At 47.8% G+C, this 16,390-nt stretch overlaps 1 protein-coding gene across 6 annotated transcripts in view; it reads right to left on the bottom strand.

Moving 5' to 3' along the window:
• TRIP12 (thyroid hormone receptor interactor 12) overlaps positions 1 to 16,390 on the bottom strand; it is a 2,051,777-nt gene that overhangs the window by 204,226 nt on the left and 1,831,161 nt on the right. For all 6 annotated transcript variants that reach the window (XM_069618297.1, XM_069618300.1, XM_069618299.1 and 3 more), the window contains one exon: positions 12,644 to 12,742. In XM_069618297.1, coding sequence (XP_069474398.1) covers positions 12,644 to 12,742 — 99 coding nt within the window. The remainder of the gene's footprint in view (positions 1 to 12,643; positions 12,743 to 16,390) is intronic.

Below are 16,390 nucleotides of genomic sequence, written 5' to 3'. Positions count from 1 at the left end.
GTAAATCAGTCACTGAGTCGGCGGTAGGAGGACCATCGTGAGGCAAGATCGGTCGTAGAGTAGCTGTCGAGGAAATTAAGCGCAAACTGCTTAAAAGTAGACAAAGCAATATAAACGCTGTACGAGCTATGCATGTCCCACCGACAAGAAATGCAGAACCAAACAATCTGGTGGGACCGCGACACGTGAAGGATTTTGGGTACACTACACATCACATTAGGGATAATTTTACAGTCACACCCATGTTGACGTCCCTTTCCGACCTTCGAAAGAAAAATGCAATACTCCACACTTTCCACTAGATGTCGGACTATTTGCACAGCATGTGATTCTAAGCAGATTCACAAGCATCAGAAACCATTTTATATAAAGATGGTCATTGGACAATAACTTCAACAGAGGTGGTGCTTTGTAAATCAGAATACTGCAGTGAAAGAAAACAGTAAAGTGCCTGAAAAATCCCAAACCACACTTGGTATACAGCACATTTTTGCAGGGAAGTAAATTATAGAAGCACTTTTAGTTAGTTTAGAAAAGCTTGTCCACAGACTTTAATGGGTGAAAGTCAGAAAACAGCTTCGCAGATATAGGTAGAAGTCAAGGACAAGTGAAGGTCCAAGGGTAACTGCTGATGAGGTGCCCTTCAGGCCAGTGACAATGGAGGACAACACCAGAGGAGATACAGATGGAGGTTCAATGACTAAAGGTCATTGGAAGGAGGATTTCCAAGCTCACTGAGGAATTGAAATGGTTAGGGAGAATTCTCATAAATGGCTGATTTCCCTTACCTAATGAGTCCCTCAGCAGCTTTGCTGGATTCCTATGGTTTATTTTTTTCACCTGGTTAGAGTGTGAGGCTTTTCCCCACTCTTACATGTGTTTTTCTGTGTGTATTTCTACTTTTTGTGTGATCTTGGGCAATGGAGCCTCACCTACTCCATAGCATCATTTTTTCATGTGCGTTACACAGCACCTTCAGTGCAGTGACAAAGGGTTGTCTTTGAGACTTCCCACTGACTCCATTTTTTGGAGCCGACTACTGTCCCCCAGAAAAGATAAAGTTGCCATTAACTTTATGTTAGTCACTTTAAAGCACAGATCCAGTACAGCCCATCTTACATGGAGTATTGGAAATGGTTAATTCTTATTCCTTTTTGTCTGTCTCTTGGAGCATAGTTTTGCTCCCTTTACACTAAGACTTGGCTGGTGGCAGTGGTATCTACCCTATTTTGTATACTGCGGTTATCTTAAATAACCATGGTATTGTTGTAGGCTATTATATTAACCTGAAACATAAACCCGCTTGACCATATATATTTTATTACGGTTCCGGCTGGTATTATTTGCCATTTCTTTTTGTAAATGTCCTTCTCGTGTTTTACTCTGCGCGCCAAACCAGGTTTGGTCCCTTTGTTCACCGTCTTTTCGCCGGCTTCTGCACAGAAGCCCTCCTTAAGGCGCCTGAAAGTCTGGGTCAGCAGGATGTGAGGGAGGGGTCTTAGGACACCTGCCATGGGTTCCCTTGGTAACCCAAGTCGCACTCCTATTTGATTGGCTGCGTGATTGACAGCCAGGCTGTATGAATGGGGGAAAACTGCATAAAAAGCAGGTCTCTGGAACTGGAATGGCAGAGTCGCCACTGGAACGAAAGAACCAACGAGGAGCTGATGGAAGAGGACCCCTACAGCGACTGAACCCCCCGATGAAGCCCTGTTGCAGGTCTGAATCTTCAGAATCGAGAGACAGAGAAGATCCTCCAGGAAACTTCTTCCCTTGAGCTGGTGGGACCAACCAGTTTGCCCAAACTGCAAGCCAGGATCCCCTCTGGTCGAATTCGCTGTACAGAGCTACAGTGGGCCGGATAGCCAGGAAAGTCAGACCCTGCTTGGGTTTTAAGGAGCGCACCTTTTATTTGTTGCTTTGCTCTGCTGCTGGTTTCTTCTCTGGGTAGTGCAGGTCCCTCCAGTCTTCCTACTTCTCGTCAGTCCGACAGTCGCTTCAGGAACCGTGAGCCTGCAGGAACTACTAGGAACGTCCGCCTCAGCTACAGCTTCCTCTCTGTTTTAAGGTACTGTGCAAATCCGGTTGTTCGTTTCGTTCAGCCGCAGTGAAAGTGTTTGAAATCTTTCTCCAAACCGAGGGCTTGCCCTGCTCTTCTCTTTGAACTAACTTTTCTGCCAACCAACCTCGCCCGGAATCCGTGGCACGAATGTTACCGCGAACTACCCTGAACTGTGTGATCTTGAGCAAAAGACTTGACCCATTGACTTTGGCCCTAAACCTTTTCTACCTGATTCTATCAGTGTAGTTCCTCTTGCTCAACTGGCCTGAGTACTTACCTGTTGGTGTGGTTCAATTTCTATTAACTTTGTCTTTCTCTCCCTTTTTAAAATTGCTGGAGTGCCATTTTGTTCCCACTTCATTTTGTAAGCTTAACTTGTCTGGAACCTATTGGGAGTTGTGTGGTGTATTAAGAGTGTGATTTTTAAACTGCTTAGAATAGTGTAATGTTATACAACTGAAGAGTGAAATAAATGTTTATTCTTTTACTTGAAAAACTTGCGTCAATGTTTGCCTGAATCATAGTAATTGCTGTCCTTTGTGTAACTATTTGATACTGCTCACTTACTCTTGAGATAAGTCTGACTGCTCAGCCACTGCTACCACTTTAACTGTGTAGTACAGGTTTGTACCAAAGGTGAATTTGTACTGTCACTTGTAGTCTTAATTGTGTGTGGTGTTCCCAAAGGGTATTGCATATAATTCTGCCTAAAAGAAATGAAGGAGTACCATAGGGACAGCCCTCTATGCATGGAAGGGCAGAACCAGTGACCATATCGAAGCCAGAAAATCTGCTGGATGTAGACCAGTCTACTGGATGAGGCTGAGGAGGTCCAGGAACTGTGGGTGTAGAGGTCGAATACCAGTTTGCACAGCTGGGTCCTCAGTCTTTGGAGATGGCTGGCTGAAGAAAACACTGTTGGTGACATTGATAGTGCAGTACACCGTATCCGGACATTTCACAGAAGCCATTTTTCCCCCCAATCAGTAAACCTTTTTTTCTTCGAATTTGGTTGGGTAAGTGGATACATTTTAAAACATAGATGGGGTAGGGTAAGTGGATAGGAAAAGGTAGTGTAATGTGGGGAGGGGCGGGTTCTCCCCACGCATAATAAAAAATAAAAAAAATAAAAGACAAAGATTTCACCTTTAGGTGAATTAAATTCGGTGAAATCACAGACATCCCATTACACAGTGCCAGGAGCTACTGTAGGAGTACACAGGACTGCAAGGACAGGGAATCCAACTGTCCACTGAGAGGTGTCAGAAATGAGAGGCGGACACAAAGTGGTAGTGTTTTCAATGTCACACATCGCTATTAAAAGAAAAGGGTTGGATAAAGACCTCCATGCCCCTATCCTAAAGAGACTTTACCTGCCTAGGGAACAAAAACTAAAGATATGTCTGTGTCGTGTCATCAAAATTATATAAACCGTCCTTATGTCCAAAACATATCAGACCCTCACACTAGAAATGAACTAAGACGTGTAAGGAAAAATTACTCTAAGGTTTAAACAAAAAGTGTTCAGATGAAAAACAAAATAAAATGATCTAACAAAAATGGTTTCTTCCAAGGAAATGTTTTTGCATCCAGAGGGTAGTTTTCCTTCCTCTGGATTATTTCAGGAAGGATGGAGAATGTCCTGCATCAAACAAGGTTTCCTTAATGAGGCAAGAATGTCACCTCCATACAACCATTTCTCAATGCTGGCAAAAGTGTCTCTTTTACGCAACTGCTTCAAAGATCCAGGTATACTCCCCCTGTCAGGAATTCCCTTCTGGGCTCTATAGATCTCCTGGTGTACTCTCCTACCAGGTATCTGTCCCCCCCAGAAGACTTACTGCCTGATCTATCCTAATTATCAGGACTTCTTTCAACTTTACTTCCCAGTTAGCACAGTTGTATTCCTGCACCGTCTATACTTCATGCACTTCTACTTGTACCAAGTTTCCCCATATGGATCTCTCACGTATGAAGACTTGTTCAAGTTCTGTCTCAACTTCTTCACAAGTATTCTCTTGCTCATGGCAATGCTTGCTTCAACTTTCCCTATATAAATGTCTCATATGGAGATTCGTGCACATTTGGTCTTTCAGCTTCTTCATTAACATTCATCTTCTTACAATAACGTTTGCTCTAGCTTTCCCCATATTGAAATCTCAGGCATGAGGAATTGTGCAAATTCTGCCCATTTCAATTGGTCGGTATTCAAAATACACACTTAATTGTTCATTTGCCTGTTGATTTGCCCCGGGGTTCCCCAATATCACTGTGCTAACTCACCGGTGTCTCATAGCGTCTCCAACCCACGGAACATTGCTGCATCAAAGTCTTAATTCGGGAAAAGTTCTCCCGGTTGGCAAATCCTCTTTCAGCTCTTCTGCCGGCCTCATGTTCACTCGATGGTAAAGTTGCTGCTCTTTGGCTTGACAGCTTCTCTGTGGCTGCCGGTTCCTTTGCAGCACTTCCCTGGAGATTGCCACGCCACCCTGGGTGTCTCACATTTCATATAAGAAGGACTGACAGACGGCAGCTCGCAAGCAACTGCCTCCTTCAACCCGGTTCACTCCAGCGTGTCCGTCTTTCTCTGCGGTTCTGCTTCCTGCTTTGCCGATCTGCTTCTGCTTCCTCAGCTTTTCGATTGAAAGTGAAAACCATCTTTAAATGTCCCACGCAGCTGATATGTCTTGCAACAACTAGATCGCGTGTTTAGCTTAGGGTATCTTTCAATCCATACCGACGATTCCTTCCTCTTTTCAGTAGATGAGGCGTTCTGGGAGTTTGAGTCCATAATATAAATAGGACCTCCAAAGTGATTTTGTTTGGGATTTGTATTTAGTACAAAACCATCAGAGATAGAAGAGGTTATGTGTGTGTCATGCATATAGGAGGTGCGAGTGGCTATTTGTTCAGAATGGCAGTATGCCATCAGCAGTTTGCATGTTCTAGTGGTGTCTTCAAAAAGGGTTGAGGGAGATATTATAAGTTACTCACCGTAGTGACTAACGTACTCTTAGTCCCCTTTCCTCCATACTGCATGGGCGCACCTTCCTAGGGACGGGAGACAACCTTTTTCACCAGAAAAAACCTTCTTCCCTTTAAATTTAGTGGCGTGCGGGGGTACAGCCCTGGGAGCATAAGCTACCCTGACTCTGCCCACCGGCGCCACACCTCAGTCCCCATTGACACGTCGACAATATTTAACATTGCCTAATGACACCAGTATTATTAGGGGACGAGTATGGTGGGACGTATGGAGGAAAGGGTACGAAGGCCTAAGTACGTTGGTCACTACAGTGAGTAACTTATAATTACGCTTACGTCCCGTCCTTTTTCCTCCTTACTGCATGGGCGATTACAACTGAATGTAGCCCCAGGATGAGAGGGGACCACCCTTAAGAAAAATTATTCCTTAGAACCACCTGTCCGAAAGCCGCGTCTGACTTAGAGCCAGCGTCCAAAAAGGCCAAAGGGGTGGCCCAGGTGGCCGCCCTGCTGATATGATCATTTATTTATATAGCGTGTATACACAATGTGTTTCAAAGTGCTTCAAGGCAAGGGAAGGAACAAGGGAAAATACAATAACATTTTTACAGGACATGAACAGTGAGGATGTGAAATTAACCATTGTACTCAGCCTGATGACATTTCAGATAGTGCAAGAGCAAAGACATAGATAAGGAAGGGAAGGGGAGAGTGGGAAGGAAATGGAAACAGACCGGCGACTACTGTACTAGGCCTAAAGAAATTTATGGTAGAGCCGGAGAAAAACAAAAAGGTGAGGGAGAGGGGTGCAGAAAGGGAGGGGAGGAACAAAACAAGCGACTATCGTACTAGGCCTGACGACATTTCAGATAGTGCTGGAGGGGGGTTTTGGCAAGTAAGGGGAGAAGGAGGAGACAGACAAGGTTGCTATCATACTAGGTCCATGGACAGTTCCGATAGAGAAAGTGCATAGAAGAAAGTAAAGGGAGGCAGGGAGGAGAAAGGAAAAGGGAGAAAGGGAGAGGAGGAGAGAACCGAGAGTAAGCAGTCAAAAAGAGTGGAGAAGCGAGAGGGGAGAGCGAATACAATTGCAGAAGTCAGTAGTAACACAAAGTTGCAAGCCAGGATACAAGAAGAAGATGGGAACAGCATGATTCAGGGCCACCAGGAGTACAAGATGCAAAGGAAGTCCAGCATGAGACTTGAGAAAGGGTGACGCACTGTGAATCAATAAAGTCCATAAAAGTCAAATCCAGCATTGGTCACAAGACGGTGATGGTGAAACCAGAATGTATCAGGAGAGACTCCTGCAGAAGTAGGCTGGGCAGGATGGGGGGAAGCAAGAAGGAAGAGGCAGGGCTAAGAAGGTAGGTGGTGCTTAGGCCAAGTGACCTAGATCCACTTGCACCTGCTCCCCATCTGCAAAGGAAAAGAGGCTGGAGGGCTCCTTAAGTAGGGAAAAAGAGCGGCAACCAGGAATGCACCAGGTGGGCGGGACTTGCTAAGTGGGGATAAAGATGATCAACTGCCACGGAACCTGCCGCTGCAATGCAATGGCCGTAGCCTTGGCCCTGACCGCGTGGGCGTGCATGTTAGCTGGAAGTGGCTTGTGCTGCCCCTCGTAGGCCTCCTTGATGGCCGAAATCATCCATCGTGCAATAGATGCCTTGGATGCCAGATACCCGGGCCTTGACCCCCGCAAAGGTGACAAACAGTGCATCCGACTTGCGGAAGCCCTAGATAGAATTTCAGAAGGCGTCTGACATCCAGACAGTGCAAAACACTGAGTCTCGGCAAAAAACATAGACAAGACTATTTCCTCATTTAGATGGAAAGGGAAGGGTACCTTAGGTAGGAATGCATCGTGTGTCCGCAGGACTACCTTATCCTTATGAAAGGTAGTATAGAGCTCCGAGGCCACCAGAGCCAGTATCTCGCTGACTCTGCGAGCAGAGGTGAGCCCCCACCAACAGAGCTGTCTTAATGGTGACCAGTCTGATGTCCGCGGACACCATTGGCTCGAACGGCTTGTGCGCCAAGGTGCCCAACACTACATCGAGGTCCCACACAGGGTGTGGTCTTTTGATGGGCGGGTTGAGTCTGGCGAGGCCCGTCAAATCTCTTCTATCGTGTTGGAGGAGATGATCTCCTCCTCCGAATTTCTGTAGGCTCCCATGACCGCCAAATATGTGCGAGCGAGGTGCGCAAAGAAGGAGAGCACGTCGTCCAATATGCACGTAAGGGGGGGCGGGGGTCGATCTCCCTAGAGTCCGCACAGTGACAGAGCCTAGTCCATTTACTCTTGTATTGGCTCCTGGTAGCCTTGCTCCTGGTACCCTGAATGATCTCTAGGTTAGCCTGTGATAGGCTAAGGTGCTTCAGCGTAACCTGCTCAGGAACCACGCCGCTAGGGCTAATTTCTGTGGCGCAGGTCTATGACCCTGCCCCCCTGTTGCGCCAACAGATGAGCTGGACCCAATGGAAGGTGAATGGGTGGTCTGTCCTATAGGCTGAGAAGCTCCGAGAACCACAGTCTCGCTGGCCACCACGGATCTATCAGAATGCAAATCACCCTGTGGCCCAGGGGGGTGGGTGGGAAGGCATATGCGGTCATGCCTTTCCACTGTATCTAGAATGCGTCGCCCAGGGAGCCGGGGCCCTGTCCCTGCCAGGACGCAAACTGATGGCACTTCTTGTTGTCCCAGGAGGCAAAAAGATCCACCCGAGGCTGCCCTCATCTGCTGAAGATCTCCAGCAGCACCTGGTCGTTCAGTTGCCACTCGTAATTGTCGGCCCCCAGTCTGCTGAGCCTGTCCGCTTCCAGGTTGGACTCCCCCGGAAGGTGGATGGCCGTCAGGTAGATGTTCTCGAGGGCCCATTCCCACATGCTGATCGCTAGGCTGCATAGTGGAGCAGACCTGGTCCCACTCTGCTTGGTGATATAGTACATGATGTTGGAGTTGTCCGTCTGGATGAGGAAGACCTTGCCCCCAACGAGCGGTAGGAAAGCTTTGAGCGCTAGCCAGATGGCCTTTAGCTCCAGGCCGTTGATATGGGATTCCTGCTTCTGCCAGGTCCAGACCCCATGGACGCTGTGGCTGTCCAGAGTGTCACCCCAGCCTTCGAGCAAGGAGTCCATCGTAATCGTGACCTGCAGAGCCGGCTGCCGGAAGGGCTTGCCCGTCCGTAGGTTGCAGTCCTGGATCACAATTTGACGTCCGAGTTGAGAGAAGGAGGAATGCTGACCAGCTCCGTTTGGGAGCCCCACTCCTGATTCCAAGATGCTGCAAAGTGCAGCTGTAATCTCCTCATCCTGAGTCTCGTGTGGGGTACGGCCAGTAGGACCGCTGCCATGAGACCTAACAGATGCTGGTACCACCAGGCCAAAGTTACTTGTCGAGTGAGTGAGTAGTGGCTCTCTTGATGGTCGCGATCTTGTCCTCCGAGGGGAAACACTCTAGGAGCTCATGTCCCATATGAGGCCCAGGAAAGTCAGTCTCTGCGCAGGCTGCAGCTGAGACTTCCTGAGGTTGAGCGAACATCCCAGATCGTGGTGTGTGCTCATAAGGGCGGAGGAAGTGTGGTGCACCGCCTCTGGATATTGGGCCCTGACAAGCCAGTCATCCAGGTACGGGTAGAGATGGTGGCCCTCAGGAGGGCTGCCACTGCATTCATGAGTCGGGTAAACACCCTGGGAGCCGAGTTGAGGCCGAAGGGTAGCACCTTGATTTGGAAATGGAAGCCCATGATTCTGAACCGCAGGAAGGAACGATGCGGTTGCCTAATAGGGACGTGTAGATACGAGTCCTTCAGATCCAGGGAGCACATCCTGTCTCCCCTGCACAATGTCTCTGCAATGAGTGCTGGCAAAACCATCTTGAATTTTTGAAGAGTTGGGGAGAGGTTGAGGGTGGAAAGGTCCAACAACTCTCCAGCCAGCCTGGTTCGTCTTCTGTATGGCGAAAATCCTGGAATTGAGACCCAATCCTCGCTGGGAGGCTGGGACTTCTTCCACTGCCTGGCTCTCGACGAGAGACTGAATCTCCACCAACAGAGTTGCTGTCCCAATCTGTGGGAGTGGAGGGGAGAGGAGAGGAAGGATCAGTAAGCTGTACCCTGTGGATACTACAGAGGATCCAGGGGTCTGCGAAATACTGACACCAGAACTGTGTGTGAAGGGCAAGCCTGCCCCCCACCGGAGACACGTCGAGCCGAAGGGGCGCGTCATGCCTTCTTTCCCTCTGAGGCTGTTGCGGAGGAGGGGGGGGGCTGGAAAAAGCCCTTAGCCCCCCATTGCAGAGACAACACTGGCGCAAACAACAAATGGTCAGGCTGCCTGGACCTCCGCTCTTGGAAGCCGCAGAACCCTCCAAACGTCCGCTCCCTTGTCAGGGCGTTGATGTGACTGGGTGTATGCCTTGGGCGTGGCCTTCGCAAGGATAAATACTTCGCAGTTTGCTTACAGTTTTTCGAGCTGCATGCCACGTGCCAAGGTCGTGTGGTGCTTGGCTCACTGGGCCCAGCCTCCTCCAGCAATCTTGACGGTGGAGCACGAGACCTGCCCTGCACCTCAGGCTGAGGCCTGGTAGGAGTATCGCCCTCGGCAAAATCGCCGGTAGTGCTGTGTGTAGGCACCCCCTCGGCCATGATCCCGGTACAAGGTCTTAGCCCCTCGGGTGTACACCCGGTAAAAGAACCTTCTGGTCCCTCAGCACCGTCTTTGGGAGAGTCTATGGACCCCTCGGCCTGGCAGTCTGTAGCTGAATTAGCCTCCATACACATGCTGGTATGAGAACCTAAGGGGTTCCTCCCACTCAGGCGTTTCCTTGGAAAAGTGGCGCCCTTGCGGGGTGCGCTGGAAAAGAGCTACCCTACCTTGGGCCTTGATCAATGCTTGACAAAGTCCTTCAGGTCCTCTGGAGGCCACCTCTCGAAGAGCTCCTTCCACCTAGCCAGTCTATTCGTCAGGGCACGCGAAGAGAGTGCGTCACACACGGTACAACCTCGCCATCTGTAAACAGGACCAAGGCAGCAGAGGCAAAGAGCGTGGTGATCTGATGTAGGCTGGACACCTGCTGAAGCCCGCTGAAGTCGACAAGCGCCGTGGATGAACCTGGCGCCAGAGGACAGAGTACCTGATTGACAAAAGAAGACAAAAAAGCAGAAGAAATTATCCGGGGAAGAGCGTGTGGTATAACATGGCTGAAGCCAAACCCAGCAGCACTGGTGAAATTCGCCAGTTCCCGTCCACGCAGAAAAGAGGACTGAGGGGTAGCGCCAGTGGGCGGAGTCAGGGCAGCGCAAGCTCCCAGGGCAGCACCCTAGCGTGCCTCTAAATTTAAAGAAGACGTTTTTTTCTGTTGAAAAAGGTTCTGTCTCCGGCCCCTAGGAAGAGACACCCATGCAGTATGGAGGAAAGGGGACAGGACGCAAGTAAAATACTGCACTTCTTCCAAAGGAGTAATCACCTCCTCCCAGTAGTCCTTTCCCACATGATCCTCCCTCAGAATACCACCCCTAGGATCAGGTAGCGGTTGCCGTCCCCATGCCATGTGGGAGGAACTCATCACCGGGGAATCAGTGATGACCCCACAGGATTCATCACACCACCCACAGATCAGGAGGAGGAAGAGCCTGAAGCAGGATTCCACTGGATGACAGAAAAGCAGCACGCTTTGCCTCGGCATGGTCAGCAGTCAAACACAGCTGTAGCAAGAAGTCTGAAGCGACAACCCCTTCAGCTACTCGGGATGCAGTTCCAAGTAGGTCCTGTTGAACAGCTTGCGATTCCCATAGATACGAGTCTTTACATACACACAGGGGTGATTGGGGATAGCCCCACATTGGAACCCATGAACTCAAACCAATCTCTAATACTTGTTTCAATCAGGTCTTCAGAAAGGTAACGCAAGGATTTGCTTTAATAGGACACACCTATACTTTTTTTAAACTTTCCCTATGTGGTACCTCCCACTCTGTTTTTGTTTCTTTGAGCCTTGAAGTGTCTTGTCGTCAAGTTAGTTAGAAATCTTTGCTAAGTCAGATATAAGAGATGGACAAGAGGACAAATAAATAAATGTTTTATTTTAGAAAGAAAACAAGACCTCCTTTAAAGCCCTACCCTCTAAGATGATTTCCCTAATTTAAAAAAATAAAAAAACAGTTGCCCCTCAGGAGGCCTTTCAAATAAACTCAGTCCTCTGTCAAAATGCCCTACCACCATGAAAAGAAAAAAAGACAATCCAAGTTCTGACTTCGAATAGGATTACACTCGCAAATCAGTGGTGTCTGGTTTCGGACCCCAACCAAAGAGTACTCAGGTCTTTTCCAGGTCTTGGTCTGGTAGATCCAATAAAAAAAAGTATCTCTCAATGTACTTTCGGCAATAATACGGCTTTATCAGCTCGTCTGAACAGTTTCTTGTGAGTCCCCTTTTCAGGAATGCATTAAACAGAACAGGTTTCTCGGATTTGTATTCGTCGATATTCACAAACCACAACTTTCTCCTTATCCCTGTTCAGATATCTCTACTTTCAGCCTCTGGTAGGCTACAAACTTCCTTAGCCCAAATTTGGTTGCTGCTTGGGTTGTGATTTGTTTCTACTCCTCTTGAGGTCTTTGGATTATCAGCCCAGTGTGGGGTACGGGCCTGCTCAGCATTGTTTTCATTGAGGTTTAATTTACCCCACTTCTGGGGTCTTCAGGTTATCAGGTACAGGCCTGCTTAACCTCGAGTGTGCTATGATTTTTCTCACAGCCACCTGGCGTCTTCTGATTATCAGCCCGGTGTAGGCTACGGCTTGCTCAGCCCTGCTTTGGTTGCAGTTTCTTTCAACCCCTTCAGCGGCCCTTGGATTATCAGCCCGCGTTCTCGTCCTGGCTCTGGACTAAGCGGAACGCTTATTTGCGTCGGTTCTTCTCTTCGGTGATGGAGAAGCAGGACGTCTGTACGTCTAGTCACTTGGTCTTGCTTCAACTTTCAGCAGTTCTGGGCTCATCAGCATTTCCACCTTTGTCGAAGCACAATCATTGTGTGGACTGCCTTGGGTCTCCACCCAACACGCTGAACGTGTGGCTCTTCGATTCTACTATACCTGCGAGAGATAGACTCCCTTCCTCTGGGTAGCTGGGCAAGCCAGAGTTACTCGTGCTCCGGCTGACTCTCTTGTATTCTTGATGAAGAGGTGCATTTAGGTCCCTTCCTGGAATTTAAGGGAAGAGTCCTTTGGTTCAGAGTTTCACAAAGAGGCGGCAACAAATCTAGTCCAAAAGGGGGTTGCTCCACCCCGAACCTCCCCCGCTCCAGGAGAAGGGACAAATTCCATGTATTCTATCCCCTATCACAAAAAGTAAAAATATAAAATGGTAACTTTTCAATATTTAGACCATTACCATGGCTTAGCCCCAAGACAGATTGAGAAATAAAGCACTCAGGTTTACACTTGTGGTTCCACTAACATACATAAGAGAAAGCATTGTCCATTTCATGTTACAAATAAAACACTTTACATTGGCCATGGGGCAATGCTAGTTTTCTGCTAATCAACTAACCACACTTCTCTTTAACCACAAAGCAAGAATAAGGTTCTTACTTACTTCGTTTTCATACTGAATTTCAAGCATTGCTCTTGAACTTCCAAGATCCTGCATTACTGATTCTGCCTGCTTCAGCAGCTCTTCTCGATTCACAGTGCGCTATTTTGACAAAACAAAGAGCTCAAATTTCAAGTTAATTCACCAAACTACCACTACTTTTTCTTTATTTGCAAAGTAGACCATAGTTCAACATCTGACAATTGATTGTCAAAGTAACCTTAGAGGACAGTTTACCCCAAGAAATATTTAAAATGTAAAAAGAACACTTAAATTGAAGACTGCTTAGTAAATGCATACAATTGAACAGAAAATATACTGATCAACGCTAGACATACCAGTGTTATTTCCTTTAAAAAAAGGCTATCGTAGACACTTGAAACCTGACGATGCAAATCACAGGTGGTAAATATGAAGTCGACCTCAAAGCAATAGTTTTCCCTGTGCTCGGAACAATCAATGAACAGACATAAATTGTGAGTATTTTGTAATGAGGGGCATGTGGAAGGGTAATGAGGAATCTGTGGGAGAAAGTCCCAATTCATCAGGAAAATCTTTACCAAATGGGAACATTTAGTTATTTTAATGGATTCTTCACTAGCACAGATTCATCATTTTAGGACATGGGTCCTAACTTGTGGCACGCAAGATGTTCTGGACTAAGAATCCCATGATCTCACATGATTGACTAAGCTGTCTTGGGTCAATGGGAGCTCAACACTCCCGTCTGAAAAGATTCCAAAAGCAGTACAGAACATGGTGGAGGAAGGAGCGCGACAAATCATCAACTAAACCAGGAAACTAGCGCATCGCACAAATAAAGCAGACGAACCAACCCGATAAAGAATATAGGAGATTATGCTTACTGAACATGTACAATGGATGTTGATGTCTGACACGTATACCCTTCTGTACTGCAGAGACAGTGGACATGCATCCGACTGAACAAGCCTAGATTAGTCAACCCTCTCAAAAATAGGGTATAGTAAAGAAGGATCTCTGTATAGGGGTTATCTAAATATTACAATACTGGCCACGTAGCATTTAAAAGTGCCAATGTGAAAGTCACCTGGGCCAAGTAAAAGCAGACAAGACCGGAAGAGGATGGACAGGACAAAATAGTCTAACCCTTCAAAAGCCACTAGTCGGAGAACCTGCAGGTGTAGATAGACTTATTAGCCAGCCTTCTGCCTGAAAGGCGCAACCATCTGAATCACATCAGGCAGGTCCCACTATTTTTCCCTCAGCCTTTCAACAGCTAAGCATGAAGGATGAGACTGCTTAGGCTCAGATGGAGGATACCTTCTGGCTAACATAGCATGTCCTTGGACAGGGAGGCTCCAGGGCTGACCAAAAGACACACCCAGAAGTTCTGGGTACCAGGTCCTCCCAGCCTAGACAGGAGTGATCAAAAGGAGTGTAGGTCAAAACCGCCTCACTCTCTTGAGGACCAGCGCGATAAGATTGAGAGATTACATAGACGAGACGAAGGTTCTACTCTACAATCAAGGTATCTGCTGGAGCTCCCTGTGGAGGGAATTCTTTGGAGACGAACGTTCAATTTCAGCTGATAAGGGAGCAAATGCATTCATACCCGAGAGGCCGGCTAAAAGGATAAGATCTCATCCAGGACTGCTTTAGACAGTTCCCCAATTGTGGAAAACGGAATGCCTGCTCAGAGTGTTGCAACAATGCTCTCTTGTCAAGGCCAGATGGCCTGACTGCAGTGATCTAATTCTCCAGAGCATAGAACTACAGTTGCATTAACTCCCAGAAAAGAGGCAGCGACTGAACACCAGATCTCATTGTGGTAACGCATGGTAACTTTTTTGCCGATGAAAATTGGGGGTAATCTGCCCCACATGGAGAGAAACGCCACCACAGCCAGCCAGATGGCGCGCAGCTCCAGCAGGTTGTATGTGCTTCCTGGACACCACGGGGACACACCGACTGCTCACCCTTACGTTCTTGTGACCTCAGTCCTTCGAACGAGGTATTGCGACTACTATCAACCGAGATCAAAGGAGGACCTGTATGTTGCCCGCAAAATGCCTATCATGTAGCCCTTGAACTGAGATCACTGACAGCAAAGCAGTCATGGGAGCGACCTAATGCGCACCAGACCTCTAGCACTAGAAAAACATGCTCTCTTTATCCCACCAAATGGCGGCCGCTCCTCTGAATGACAACCTTTTTTGGCAGTTCCAGTGTGGCCTACAAAGGGGTTGGGGGGGGGGGGGGTTTGTGCCATTAGGGAAGGTGGGGGAGGGGTGGTCAGAGGGGTTTCATGCTTAACCAGCTCTTTGAAACCTTCTGATCCCTTCGGGGTGAGGAAGAGGGGGACTGACTGGCCCGATGATCAACCAGAGAAAGGGGAGAGGAATAATTCCCAGGAAACAGGAAGTTGGGGGTGTTTGGGTGACGACACAGCAGGTGACAGTCCAAGAGACCAGCAGGAGGAAAGACAGTGGAGATGAACGTGGATGCCAATTTTGGAGCAGTTGAAGCATTGGTTGGTTGATGAATGTAAGTGGTACTGCGCTGCAAGTGTGCATTGAAGACTAGCAAGTATGGTTAGAAGAGGGAGTGATGTGAATGAATGCAAGAGTGAAAGAATGGTGTTCGAAAAGAAGGTGGGGGCATTGTAGTTGTAGTGTGAAGGCGGGAGAAGTAACATCAAAGGGTGGAGGCAATAAGAGGAGGAGAGGGAGAGACAGAGCAGGCGAGATGCAGGGAGTAGAAGGAGTGAAGATGGGAGGAGTTGGGGTATGAGAGTAAAGAGGGGAGAGTAGGGCATAGTGTGTTAGGGAGAATTCTCATTTCTGTGCTAATTCCCTTCAACCTTAGAGACCCCCAGCTCTTTTGCTGGACTTTAGCCCTAGAGTGAGGGAGACCTTTTTCTCACTCTCTCATGGGTTTTGACCAGATTTGGATTATGCGTTTCCTCTATTTTTGGAGTCTGACAAACTACATAGGCATCTAACTTTTGTATGGTGACACACAGCACCTTCAGTGCAGTGTCACAGAAAAGTCCTTTAGATTTCTCAGAAGGCTTAAATACCTTTTCTTGTGGGAACTACTGTTCCCAAGAATAGTAAAGTGAAAGTGACTTTACTTACTTTTTCTCGTTGTATGTCCAACACACACCATCTTTTGTGGAGTGTTGGGGGGTTACCTAGTATCCCTGTATCCTACATTCCCATGTAACATTTTTTGTGTTACCCTCACTACTTTAAATGGCTGGTGACAATGGTTTAATTTTCCTACCATTGTGCTTTTCAACCGCAGGCTGAATCCTCAGGTGCAGTACAGCGCCCATGGGTGACCATTTCTGTCAAAGTGGCCCTGGTCGTCTTTTTTCATCATTTTCTGTTTGTGAGGTCTTTCTTGGGTTTTACGCTGTGCGTTGAGCCCCGTTTGAGCCCTTTGACGGACTTCAGGCAGAAAGCCTGCCTCTGGCCAATCGTATTGGCACCCTGCTGTGTGACTGACCGCCTAGGCTGTGCATGAATGGGAGAAACCTGCTTAAAAGGCGAGGGTTTAGGGACTAGAGGCAGAGTCGACCACTGAGAGAAACGCCTGTCAAAGACACTGTGAACAAAGCTTGCTGCATTCTTCTTAGGCAGAACCCTGTGCAGTGCCCTTAGGGACCACTACACACAATTAAGACTACAGGTGGCAATACAAGTTTTACCTTTGGTACAAGCCTGTACTACTATGTTAAAGTGGTAGCAGTAGCGGAGTAGCCAG

This window comes from Ambystoma mexicanum, chromosome 10 (assembly GCF_040938575.1).
Source record: "Ambystoma mexicanum isolate Mex_15411 chromosome 10, UKY_AmexF1_1, whole genome shotgun sequence".
Lineage (NCBI taxonomy): Eukaryota > Metazoa > Chordata > Amphibia > Caudata > Ambystomatidae > Ambystoma > Ambystoma mexicanum.
Note: the sequence above shows the minus strand (reverse complement) of the source record. Positions and strands in the feature narration are given on the sequence as shown.